Consider the following 14,486-nt stretch of genomic DNA (forward strand, 5'->3'; position numbering starts at 1 on the left):
CCCACACACACTGTCCCCTCTCTAAATCTTCCTCCATAAAAGAAACATTGGCACCTTTGCCTTTCAAGTAGCTTTTACTCTACTGATGATGATGATGATGATGAGGGAAATTTTTCTAGCTCTGAAGATAACAGTTTTGTCTGTAGTTTAAACACGTCTATGTGCAGATGGGTGATCATCACTAAATGCACACCAGCTTGTCTACAGTTTCCATTTCATAGGTATGCCAGGAATTACTCAAGACAGCAACATTTTATGCTTCTTCTGTCTATTTCTAGATGATGATATTCTTTCCTTCATAGTGGAACATACCTTTATGCTTGCCAACGACATCAGCAAGTTGAATAATTTATAATTACTCAACATTTAGAATGCTTCTGACTGTGCAAGATATCGTGAAAAAGCCCATCCTCAAAACGTATTGGTCTACAGAATATTCTGGACAAGCCAATAGTTTGTGATGCTATGACTGAAAAACAATTCAGTCTCATCGTAAAGTATTTGAATTTTCAGAATACTGAAGAATATGATCAGACAACACATCTTTGCCTAGTCCTCAACAAAATTTATGATTTTCTGATGAAAATATGTCAGAAATTGAGATTATTATACATTCCTGAGAGAGAGAGAGAGAGAGAGAGAGACACGAGTATCAATGAAAGTCTAATGTCATTCAGAGACAGGTTGAAATGTAAGCAGTATATGCCCCAAAAGAAAACAAAGTATGGGGTCATTTATGCTTTGCAAAGTATAAATTACCAAAGTGGATCACACAAAGTGGATTTCTTTGAGATTTCCAACCTTATACAGGGAAGCATACTGTACTCGAGCATGATGAATATTTGAATCTTCCATTGTCGATGTGTGTGTAGTAATAGAGTTACTAGATCCCTTACTGAGGAAAGGTTACTGGGTTGCAATGGGTAACTACTATATGTGTCCCGAACTCACTGATTTGCTTTTACAGCACTGTACAGTTATTGTATATTGTATAATAAGATAGTTATTGTACTGCAAATGCAAAAAGGCAAGACATTCTTCCAGATCTGCCATCAGGGAAAAACTGTCAAGGGGGAAAATCCAAGCTTATCCACGGTGGAGTTTTTGCACTGCATTGGAAAGACAAAAGATGTTTTTCTTCTTCTTCCCTGCACAATCCATCAATGGAATCCATGGAGAAGCATGGTTTCAAGAAAGACAAACCCACTGCTGATGCATACAATGATGCTATGGATGGAGTCTACACATGTGATCAGTAGCTATCATTTTACTCTGTATTGAGCAAACAACACAAAAAAATATTTTAAAAAAGTGTTTGTACATATATTGAATTGTATATATATCGAATAAGATACAATATTATTTAGAACAGTTTCCTCCTGTAAAAGCAAAAAAAGTGTGTCTTGCATAACAAATCTAGATCACAGAGTAGCAATCTCTAAAAAATATCTACAAGTTTATGTAGGCACTTCAGCAAGCACTTCAAAAAAAAATCCAATAATAAAATTGAAATCAATTTCATATAGGACATATCTCAAATAATTTCATCATGTATTTTACAATGGTTAAGAAATAGAATTATTATCATTGAAATATACACTTACAAATAACAACAGCAATAATTATAATCTGTTTCGTTTTTTGTTTTCAACATTTTTAAAGTTGAGAGGTCATAAATGTTGCAACTCCACTATAAAATTAAACAGATACAACAATATTATTGCCTTATTTCTTTTTCTTGTGTGGGAGAAAAACAGTAAATTGTCACTCTTATAATTCGAACAGATGTTCTATATATATTGGCAAAAATAGCAAGAAAATAATGATGTGCACACTTTCTTTTCAAAACATAAAGAAAGAACATTGTAAATTCACCCAATGAAAAAGAAAAAAGTACATATTTTTCTTCTTACTATTATTATTATTATTAACATCTAACTTCAATGAAGTCAGAGACTCGTTGTGGGAGGTACAGACTATGATGCACAATGCTCATCCAACCGTCCCTTAATTCAGTGTGTCTGCATTCACAACACACTCAAGCAATGTATTACACTCAGCAACCACTCTCTATGCAAAGAACTGTTCCTCACTCCTCTGCTCACACCCTCCTTATACAATGCTGGCCTTGTTGGCCGAGTGGTTGTTGTATCTGCTCTCCAGCCAAAAGGCTGTTGGGTTCTAATCCTACCACGGGCATGGATTTTATGTTGGAGGTTTAATGGACTTTTTACAACACTCAAAAAGAATTAAAATAGAATTTAATACTTCCTATATTTCATCCTAGTCACTAGGACATCTACGGGGATTACAAAGACAATTAATGTAACATGCACACAAAAACTTACAATACTAAGCCCAACCACGTGGGTGACAATAAAGTCCTATCTAGGTGGAGCGCCCTATAAGGGCAGTTGTAGGTGGCCTGGAATGTAAGGTGGGACCTCTGGCGATGACTGTTTCCCAAATCTTCGGAAGCTTAATGCAACCGTATTTGTTAAGATTTGGTTGGTTTTTGAGAGCTGCTGCTGCTTCTAAGAAAAGTGTCTCTTTCTTGAATTTGCTGTGGAGCATGGTGGTTTTCTTCCATGATACTCTGTGGGTGGTGTCCAAAACATGGTCAGCCAAGCCTGAATGGCCATAGTTGTGTTTAACGATGTACGACTTGTGTTCCTCTAGGCGGATGGATGCTGATCTGCCTGTCTGTCCAAAATACGCAAGCTTACAGGAACAGGGTACTTTGTAAACTCCAGGCAGAGAGAGAGGAGGGAGCTGATCTTTCATAGAACGGATAAGGGTAGCCAGTTTGCGGTAGGGCTTATATGCTGTGTGTAGGTTATACTTTTTTAGTATCTTAGCTATTTTTTCCGAAGTGCCACGGATGTAGGGTATGGTGATGGCATTTTTAAATTCTTGTTGACGAGAGGGACGGGGAATGGGGGAGGAATTGATTATTTTTTTTGATGCTGTGTTCACTGTAGCCATTGGAGAGGAAAGTTCTGTGTATGTGGTTAAGCTCAGTAGTGAGGGCGGTTCCACTGGAACAAAGATTGTGGGCTCTCTTGGTAAGGGTTTTAATGATGCCATATTGTTGTGAGGGGTGGTGGTGGGAGAGTTTGTGAATGTATCTGCCTGTGTGTGTGGGTTTTCTGTATACAGTGAAGGCAAGTGTATCATTAGGCAGGCGCGTGACTAAGGTGTCTAGGAAGGGTAAACAATTGTTCTTTTCCTTTTCCATAGTAAACTGGATTCTTGGATGTAGGCGATTTGCTCGCGTAGTAATGCTAAGCTGGCACGTTTGTATATCCGGAGTGCTTTTTACAAGAGTGATATTGAAATGTGTTAAAATGAAGATAAATTTCCATTCCAAAAAAGCACTCCTGATATACAAACGTGCCAGCTTAGCATTACTACGCGAGCAAATCGCCTCTACTCGTGCCGCCCTCGCAGTGACGAACGCCGCCATTGGCTCCTTACAAGCGGAGCTCTCCACCGTTCTTAACCCTGAACTTTGGTCGATTCTCTCTGACATTTCGGAAACTTCCGCACAGAGAGAATTTCAGAAAATAAAAAACAAACACGTCAAGAAATACAACAGCCTGGTTAAAGACAAACCACAACCACAAATTCAACCACTCCAGACAGTAATAAACCTCTCGTCCAAAAGGCTCACTGATGATGCCGTCAGCGCCCTTTGCCTCGGCCGTAATTTTGCCGTCGCCCCAAAAGAAGTGCCGGTGCTCGATGTAATGGTTAACGTCGAACGGGGGATCGGTCGCTTACCGTCGGAAGTAGCCAACAACATCAGACTCGACGTAGCCAACATCCTCGTTCACTCTTCGTCTCCAAAAAGTAACTTATCTTATTCCCAACACATGGCTCTCCAGAAACTACGCAAAGAAAAAAGTATCGTCATCACCAGAGCGGATAAAGGTAATGCCACAGTTGTCCTTAATACCAGCGAATACAATCGTAAAATGAACATTATCCTCCGCGATCGCGCTACCACAAAAACGCAAGTTAAGAAATTAAAAATCTTACTTAAAAAAGTAACCTCCTGGCCCCCCGACGTCACGAAAAAACTTAAACCTTTCCGCTCCCGTCCCCCCCGAATATACGGTCTACCAAAAATCCACAAACCTAATTCCCCACTCAGGCCTATAGTAGATGCCACCAATGCACCTTGTTACAGACTGTCTAAACAGCTGGCCAACTCTCTGTCCTCCCTCACCGGAAATTCAGCTTCCTATATAAAAAACTCTACCCACTTTAAAGCCCTCACAGAAAATTTAACCTTGAATAATACAGTCATATTAGTAAGCTTTGATATCTCCTCCTTGTTTACTAATATTCCCTTAACTAACACTTTATCTCTCTTAGAAAACGTTTTTCCCCCTGACATCTTAGATCTCTTTTCCTTTGCCATCAACTCTGGGTATTTCGCTTGGAATAACAAAATCTACAAGCAGATAGAGGGAACCGCCATGGGCTCCCCCCTCTCACCCCCCCTTGCCAATTTCTATATGGAAGATTTCGAAAAACGAGCCATAGACTCAGCCCCACTCAAACCTTCTATCTGGCTAAGATATGTAGATGATGTGTTCTCTATTTGGCCTCATGGCCCAGACACTTTAGATTCCTTCCTTGGTCATCTCAATAGCCTACATCCAAGAATCCAGTTTACTATGGAAAAGGAAAAGAACAATTGTTTACCCTTCCTAGACACCTTAGTCACGTGCCTGCCTAATGATACACTTGCCTTCACTGTATACAGAAAACCCACACACACACAGGCAGATACATTCACAAACTCTCCCACCACCACCCCTCACAACAATATGGCATCATTAAAACCCTTACCAAGAGAGCCCACAATCTTTGTTCCAGTGGAACCGCCCTCACTACTGAGCTTAACCACATACACAGAACTTTCCTCTCCAATGGCTACAGTGAACACAGCATCAAAAAAATAATCAATTCCTCCCCCATTCCCCGTCCCTCTCGTCAACAAGAATTTAAAAATGCCATCACCATACCCTACATCCTTGGCACTTCGGAAAAAATAGCTAAGATACTAAAAAAGTATAACCTACACACAGCATATAAGCCCTACCGCAAACTGGCTACCCTTATCCGTTCTACGAAAGATCAGCTCCCTCCTCTCTCTTTGCCTGAAGTTTACAAAGTACCCTGTTCCTGTAAGCTTGCGTACTTTGGACAGACAGGCAGATCAGCATCCATCCGCCTAGAGGAACACAAGTCGTACATCGTTAAACACAACTATGGCCATTCAGGCTTGGCTGACCATGTTTTGGACACCACCCACAGAGTATCATGGAAGAAAACCACCATGCTCCACCACAGCAAATTCAAGAAAGAGAGACTTTTCTTAGAAGCAGCAGCAGCTCTCAAAAACCAACCAAATCTTAACAAATACGGTTGCATTAAGCTTCCGAAGATTTGGGAAACAGTCATCGCCAGAGGTCCCACCTTACATTCCAGGCCACCTACAACTGCCCTTAGAGGGCGCTCCACCTAGATAGGACTTTATTGTCACCCACGTGGTTGGGCTTAGTATTGTAAGTTTTTGTGTGCATGTTACATTAATTGTCTTTGTAATCCCCGTAGATGTCCTAGTGACTAGGATGAAATATAGGAAGTATTAAATTCTATTTTAATTCTTTTTGAGTGTTGTTAAAAGTCCATTAAACCTCCAACATAATGTCCTCACAGCACTTAAGCCTCTACACAAGAACACGGGCATGGATGTTTGTGGATTGTCTGTACAAAAAAAAATCTAGTGGTGACAGTGGGCAGTACATGGCATTGGTGTAGATGATGTTGTTTGCTGTAGTTGGTTGATTGAGTGGTGGAGACGGAGAGTTGTAGAGTAGATGCCCTCCCTTGATGAGTCTTTGAAGGTTCAGGCAATAATAATAATTTCCAGCAATGGCCACTTGTTCTAACCTACTCTCCCATTCTAAGAAAAATCTCCTCTGTGTCAACCTGATAACATCTCCTGACTAGCTTATATGTCTTAATCATATGCTCTCCTCCTCCTATGCATTAAGGAAAGGGCCACTAGCTAGACCGGTTTTGATGTCTTGGTCTTGCTCCCACTGACACCAGTCTGGGTAGTGGCCCTTCCCTTAATGCATAGCATTATACATGTCTGCAAGGAGATGTGCTTTGCATTATGGGAGATACTGAGACAAGGAGTGATGAGAGCTTGATTCACCTTTACCAGGAGTTGCCTCAGTCCTGAAGATACTTCAGGCGCAAAATTTCTTTGCTTACACTTGGATAAAGGATTAAACTAAATTTATAATATTATTTTACTTGTTAGTTTTATGATTTTTTTTGCTTTTAAACTGAAATAATTTGATTTAGGATTTTGGGATTAATTGATTTTTTAATAAAATATGCTGGTCAATTTTTTTATATATGAAATTATACTAAAAACTGTATTAAGTCCGAATACTTTTTTTTTTCCAAGAATTAAAGATCATTAAAATCAATGTAAAATGAAAATAATGTATTTATAGTTTACATCGACAAATAATTACATAAAAAAATGTTAAAAGAAGTTCATAGATGTAATTATTTAATTACATCAATAATTATAAAAATTTATTGATGTAATTATTTGTCTCCAAGCTTTGCCCCCCCCCCCCCGGAAAATTTTCTGCGGATGCCCATGCATACGGTCAAATTGATGTGAAATTTGTAGCATGGGTTGCATAACCCACACAACAGCACACCTAACCGAAATGGGCACGCGATGCCACTGGTCTCCACCATTATTACCAACTATTCCGAACCACCACTACCATCATCATCTACACCAATGCCAGCTACTGCTCATTGCCACCACTAGTATTTTTGGTCTGTAAATTGTGTGTGTTCTCAAGGCTATTATGTCTGTATGTGGGATGAAACACCTGAGTTTCTTGGAGAAAAAACCCTGCTACTTCATAAGAGATCGGCTAACTCACCTTCCACTGAAAAATCCCATATAAAGATTCCTCTCATCACGACAAGAATCAAATTCAGGCCTTTTCCAATAGAGAGGAGCCTTGTTGCATTGTTCTTCCAATTGCACCATGCAGGTAAAAAACTATATATTGATTCTTCTCATCATGGCAAGGATCAAACTTAGGCCTTTTTCAGCTAAAGGGCACAATGCACTATTGCCGTTTTTTCAGTATTTAGAGAAGACAATTTCAACTAATAAATCACACCAAAAATCATGTAGACACACTTTGTTATCAAAAAATATATAGTATAACACTAAATTCATGCAATATTGCCAATTATTACTCTAAATAGCATTTTTCTTTCTGCAGCTTCTTTCCAACACTATGCAACTTATGGCCCTCTAGCGGCTCCAACCAGTTACCCAAATATCTGCTTTTACTTAAAGTACAAAGAAGAAATCGTTACACATTTTAATGAGACATTTTCTTCTAGTTTAGATATGTGGTATTGTTTAAGTTGCTATTCTTTTACTACTATTTTACACTAAAATATATGAGCATATTCCCCAGATGATTTGCATTTGTGACAATCATCTTACGAATGATTTTGAAAATGGAGCCTGGGTGGACAGGGAGACATTATTATTATTATTATTATTATTATTATTACTACCCCAAGACCTCATGGAGTCAAAGACTCATCTAGCATAGGGATTGTGGATGCTGAAAGTGTCAGTAAATATGTGTATGAAGATGGAGTATATTGTAATGTTGGTGGAGAAGTTGAGACTGAGCAGATATATGTGATAAGTGGTGATAAAGGTGATTGGGTAGGTGTGGTGTGGAAATCACAACCAACAAGTGGCTTGGATAGGAATGGTTATAGACCTAAAAATGAACTGCTGTGTTTGTTTACAAATGCCAGAATATCAGAAATAAGGAGGATGAAATGGTTTCAGTGATTTAGTTTCAACCCAAAATCATTGCAATAAGTGAAAAATGGTTGAATGAAGATGATGTCATAACCAGAATAGAAAGGAAAGGATACAGTATTTTTGGCAAGGATAGAAAGGGCAAGAAAGGAGGGGAGTACTGCTTATGATAGCAGCAGAATTAAGTCCACATAAGGTAGACATGAAAGAGGGAAATAGTGGCAATGTGGTGTAATGTGGAAGTTGACAAGAAGATATATTATTATTATTATTACACCCTCCATGGAATCGACAGACTCATGTTTAGTTGGATGTTGCTATAGGCCTGAGAATGTGAAGGATGGTGATGAAAAAATGTATAAACAACTTGGATTTGTGAACAAAGGAAGGTTAATTATTATGGATGATTTTAATTACAGCAGTATAAGAATAGGATAGGATGGATAGATAGGATAGATGAAAAGATAGAATTTGGGAATAAGGAAAATGAATTTCTTGAGTTCTTGAGAGATAACTATCAGGCAGCATGTGAAGGATGGCATGCAAGGATTGAGAGTTCTAGATCATTCTAGATCTGATCATTTCATCAGAAATGATCAGATATTTCACACTTTCCTTTAGTTGGTGAAAGTGATCATGAAGTAACCACCTGGATTGTGGCTAGACATATGCAGACTTTTGTGAGGAAATGATATATGTGGAATAGGAGGCTGGTGATTATGACAAGCTTAGGAGACACCTTGGAGCTATAACTTGGAATGAGGAGTTGAGCAGTAAGGAAATAAATGCTTCATGGGAATTGATAAAAATACATAACAGCATCAATATGCGAATTATTATTATTATTATTATTCAGGCCTCCATGGAGTCAAAAGACTCATCGTGGGAGGTCCTTCCTAAGAACATAAAATCTGTCAAGACTCATTGGGGGGAGGTCCCCATCCCCTAAGAAACACAAAGTCTATCATACCACTCCTTAAACTCATTGACTATTCTCGCTCTCACCAGTCCATCAGGCAATGCATTCCACAGTTCAACCACCCTCCATGCAAAGAAACCACTCCTCATCCTCTTGCTCACAGTTTCCTTTTGTAACTTCCAGGAATGGCCTCTTGTCATCACTCCTTCCTGCTGTTCACCCAAGTGAAAGAACTCCCCAGTGTCAACTCTGTAACCACCTCTCAACAGTTTAAAAGTCTCAATCATATCACCTCTCCTTCTTCTATCCACCAAACTCTGCAGTCCACATTCCCTCAGCTGATCCTCATAACTATGCTTGTACAGTCCTGAAACCATCTTTGTCATCCGTCTTTGTATCCTTTCCACAGTTAATTTATCCCCTTCAAATCCTAGGGACCAAATCTGAGAACAATAGTCCAAGTGTGGTCTGATCAGAGACTTATACAACAGAATGATAATCCTTTTATCTCTGCAGGTCAGTGTCCTTCTCATAATTGCTGCAATCCTCTGTATTACCTTCACCACCTTTGCAATATGTCCCCTAAATTTCAGGTTTCTATCAATCATCAACCCCAGATCTGTAGTCTGAAGGCCAAAAGGCTGATTAAGGGAGGTATAAAATGGATGAATGTGGAGCTTAAGCATGAAATCTGAAAAAGAAGATACTTTGGAGGAAGTGCAAGATGAATAACAGTAATAATCACTTACATTGAAGAGTATAAAGAACAAGCCAGGAGAGTGACTCTGTTGGTAAGGAAAATAAAAGTGCAGTATGAGCAGAAATTGGCAAGCCAGTTGAAGAAAACCATATAGAGTTTAGATATATGGCAAGTAAAGGAAGACTGATCATGGTAAGATGATGTTAATGGATGAAAGTGGTAGAATGGTAACTTCTGCAGAAAACATTGTTGAGGTATTCGGTGATCAATTTATAAGGGTGTTTCATCCTGATCAGAGTGGACTCATGAAGAACATCAGTGTAGAGGACATAGGAGAGCATGACTTAATTGTGAATGATTTCATTACTCATCCACTCTACACCAAATCATATTTGTTTTTCATTTAAGGCAGTGGTTTTTCAAACTGTGAAGTGTATCCTCCCCAAGGGGTGAGGGAACATGCTGAAAGACAAGTTCAGCTATCTCATTAAATATTTTCATTATCATTAATATAAGTTAGAAATTTAAAAGTTGTAATTTTCAAATTAAATATATCCATGTACCATTTTAGTTTGGGTTGATGTATAATTGTATACTATTCAAAACTCTAAGTACATCTTTGTTTTACTAGAATAAAATACATGCTATGAAAACTAAGGTCAGTATTTTTTTTTGGTAGTAATGAGGTTTGATGATAGGAATGAGGATTCAAGAACATTATCTCTGTTATAATGAGATCCTCTAATTGTAACACAGAAAAAATTTATAACTCCTGATCCATGTGCTCCCTCTATTACATGTTGTCGGAGACATTTGTCCTTCAATAATTCCAGAATCATTCCCTTTCTACTGTCTGATGCTTCCCCTGACCAATTTGCACTGCCATATATAGTTCAAACCTCTCATGATGATCACTTGCCTTCCACTCACCTGACTGATCTGACTAAACATTTCCTACCCATTTCTCTGTGTTCCCTGGCCTATAGCAACATCCCTCTAAATATTTTGTCCTTCCACCTCTATCTCCACTCATCGTGGGAGGTCCTTCCTAAGAACATAAAGTCTGTCAAGACTCATCGAGGGGAGGTCCCCCCCCCCAATAAACACAAAGTCTATCATACCACTCCTTAAACTCGTTGACCATTCTCGCTCTCACCAATCCATCAGGCAATGCATTCCACGGTTCAACCACCCTCCATGCAAAGAAACCACTCCTCATCCTCTTGCTCACAGTTTCCTTTCGTAACTTCCAGGGATGGCCTCTTGTCATCATACACTTAGAAAATTATCATTGCAATTTCCTTCCAAATTCTCCACTTTGAGAGGACTCAACTCATCACTTATCATAAATAACATTCCACCACCATGTTTGCCCTTCTTATCATGCCAAAATATGCTATACCCTTCAACTTCTATTCCTATCAGGACATCATCTTCTGTCAACCACATGTCATTGATTTGGGTAATCTTTGGACATGCTAAGGCTATTGATGCCACCAATTCATTTCCTTTATTCTTGATACTCCCGACATTTGTATAAAGAAACATCAATTCATTGTCCTTATTTCTATACCTATTATTATTATTCCCTCCAGTCCCCATTTGACTCTGCAGTACACCATACCTTCTCCCACCTTCCAAGTGATTACTCCCACAAGAAGCCACCCTGCTATCATTCATCCTGGAAAATATAGTTTTTCTGCCCTAACATTCCAACTTACCCAGATAACAACAGTCTCTTCAGATGCCTACATCCATGTTCAAATGCAGTCTATATCTCTCATGCAGCTCCCATCTAGCCAGTAATGCGCTCCAAGCACCCACTTATTCCAGGCCAATCTTTGAACACATTTTTAATATCATGTCATTCATTATTGCTGCTCTCCTCCTCTATTCTGCATGATCATATCTGGGTAATATGCTCACTACCTTCCCTTTCACACTTTTCTCTTCTACAATTAATAATATTTATCTTAGATCTCTCACTAAAAAATTCACACTGTCCTCTCAGTTCATTCATATAAACCATCACTGTCATCTCATCCACATTCTCACCTTACTTTATTGCCATGAACATACCCACTGTTGTTCATCCGGGCAAGTACTTCTCTAAGATTCTATTTCTGCACATCATGAATCATTGAATCCCCATATATGTAGATATGACAATTAATAACATTTATACATAATTTAAAACCTGACTGCGTTTTATCCTATTTTAATTTCATTTATCATTAAAATTAGGATATAAAATAATAACAGAGTAAGAAAATAATGGAAAATCATAATTATATTTTCATGTTTATTTGAATCTTCCTTAGGAAAGAAGAAAATTTGGTCCATTGGGATGGAACATACCTTATGAATTTAACACAGCAGATTGGTCATCCAGTGTGCAGTTTATTCAGAACCATTTAGATGATATGAACCCTAAAGAAGTAAGTTGCAAAAATGAGTTTTTCTTATAAACATTCTTCAATATTTTTCAAGGCAACTTGTGAATTAGACATTTATAGCAGATATGTTATCACACTAAATATTTATTGATATTGAAAATGGAATATTCTGGACTAAATTACCCAAGTCTATCTTCAGTAAAACCAAAATTCCAGGTTAATTTAAACGAGTAAGAACATTAACAATCAGCTAATCATCCAAAGCATGATTCATATCATGAAAGATTACAGTTAAATCAGTTCAGGTACCTGAAAACAGAAAGAAATGGACACCATGCTGAGCTAGTGCTGGTCATGTGGAGATTTGTCATAATGAATCTAGTTTTGGTGTTAATTAATTATCTTCTCAATCATAATTGTCATTTTGTCCAAAATACAAGAGATAATATCACAAAGGATCTCCTGATATACATTATGTAAGGAAATGGCTAATGTCTTGTACTTTGTGGTGGGCAAAAAGCTTAAAAGTTTTTAGCTTCCTGCCCACCATATTTTATTTATCCTGAAGACAAGCATTTCCATGCTTGTCTTCAGGATAAATAAAATAAAATAAAATAAAAACACTAGTTTGACTTATACCATATTCTCCAATCAATGTCATCCTTCCATAATCGTTATTTTATTTTTATTTTTTAATTTTTTTTTTGTTGGCCACATATCGAAGAACTCCCTAGGATACTTTTTGGCTTCATTTGCTAACTGCTGCCCATATTTCACTTTTGCTATCCCTACCAGCCAAGTCACCCTCCATGCCTGTTCTTTGTAGTCATCATGGAATTTATTATTACCATTTCTCTTGTGCTGCTTCCATAATGCCTTTTCCTCTGTATCGCATTCTTAATCTCTTCATTCATTCATTTCCCACCTCCCTTATTTAACCTTCTGACCCCTGGAATACATGTAGACATTGCTTATACTAGACAGTTCTTAAATATCCCTCAAGATGTATTGATCTCCTTTCCAGCTAACTCCTCATTACATGCTTCACCTGCAAGCTGTCTCCTAAGCTCCTCATAATCACCAGCCTTGTAGTTCCACATATACCCTTTTCTCACAGAGGTCCTCACACTACCGGCAACCACCCAGGTAATCACTCTAATGAGATGATGAAATCCAAAACCCTCAATCCTCATGTGCCCTCTGTTACATACTAGACAGTTCTTGAATATCCCTCAAGTTGTATTGATCTCCTTTCCAGCCTTTTTCTTTCTCAAAAACTCAAGAAATTTTTCTAGGATGGGAGTCATGTTGGATTTTCAGATTACACTCAAGAAACTCATTTTCTTTACCTCCAGTTTCTATCTCATCATTCCCTTCTATATTGCCATAATTAAAATCACCCTTTTCTTAGTTGATTGGTTAATTTGATTATACATTTCATGATGAGACCTCAATAAAGGTTGAAACCGGTCTGGGTAACCTTCTCTCATAATGTAGAACAGTAATACAGCTCCTAGGAGCTAAGTTCACATTATGGGTTAATATCAAGAATAGTGATCGGAACTTGCTCCACTTTTGACATGAGTTGCCTCAGCTTGCACTAACTTAGGGGTCAGTTGCTGCAGTATCCAGGTATTTGCTTGTGCTTGGAATCGCCGAACTTTATATAGTTTCTACTATATTCGGCATGAAACTCTTTGAGTTTCCTATTCGGCTAAGAAACAATATGGGATGTAATATCCCTTAACTTAAACATGCCAATATTATTTGTTTTCATCATTTTCACTCTTCCATACATATCTTGAATTCTCTTAACTTAATTTTGCATCCATTTCATCTCTTGCCTCATCTTAACCAACTCAACTTTCAAATCTTGCATTGCATTTTTGCTCTTTCATTCTCTCAATTTTGTTCCCACCATACACACTTGTTTGCACTTAGAGTCACTTACCACTTTACCTTTAACTGTTAGTTAACTTCTGCTGCTTTCATATCACTATCTTTTTTCTTATCATCGATTGTTAAGTTTCTCAGATCACTTGGTCTCTTTTTCAAATGGTTAAAACGTTTTTACCATTTTTCCGCTGTTCTTTTACATCATCCTTCTTTTTTATCAGGTGAGCACTCATCCTCCTTGGTATTCTACTAACACTTAAAGTTATCAACATATCAGCTCACACTTCACACACACACACACACACACACCCTCCTTCCATCTGCTATAAATATCCATAATTTATGTATATAATTGAACAAATACATGTAGAACACCTCATATTTCACTAAACAAATGAAATCAAAATTAAATTCCTGAATGGACAAAGCCGTGCCATCTTTCTTTGGTGAATGCTGAAGGTAGGCACAAATTTGTGTATATAAGAGTAAATATATGGGATGGCTGGAGATGCGAGGGGAGCATTTCTATCTGGAGAAAATTATGGTATAGGTAATGATAGTAATGGACAAGGGCAGTTATAGAGGTATCACATCTGATAAATCAGTAGTACTTGTTATAGACCCAGAAATGAACTATGGTTTTTTTTTTTTTTTTTTTTTTTTTTA

General features: G+C 37.9%; 1 protein-coding gene across 1 annotated transcript in view; it reads left to right on the forward strand.

The window, feature by feature from the left end:
* LOC150095635 (dynein axonemal heavy chain 8-like) overlaps positions 1-14,486 on the forward strand; it is a 2,108,518-nt gene that overhangs the window by 1,923,515 nt on the left and 170,517 nt on the right. Inside the window, exon 76 of the mRNA XM_090409931.1 lies at positions 11,850-11,966. Within this exon, the coding sequence (XP_090266057.1) occupies positions 11,850-11,966 (117 nt within the window). The remainder of the gene's footprint in view (positions 1-11,849; positions 11,967-14,486) is intronic.

This window comes from Typopeltis vanoorti, chromosome 20 (assembly GCF_054136105.1).
Source record: "Typopeltis vanoorti isolate ZY-2024b chromosome 20, IOZ_Tvanoo_1.0, whole genome shotgun sequence".
NCBI lineage: Eukaryota > Metazoa > Arthropoda > Arachnida > Uropygi > Thelyphonidae > Typopeltis > Typopeltis vanoorti.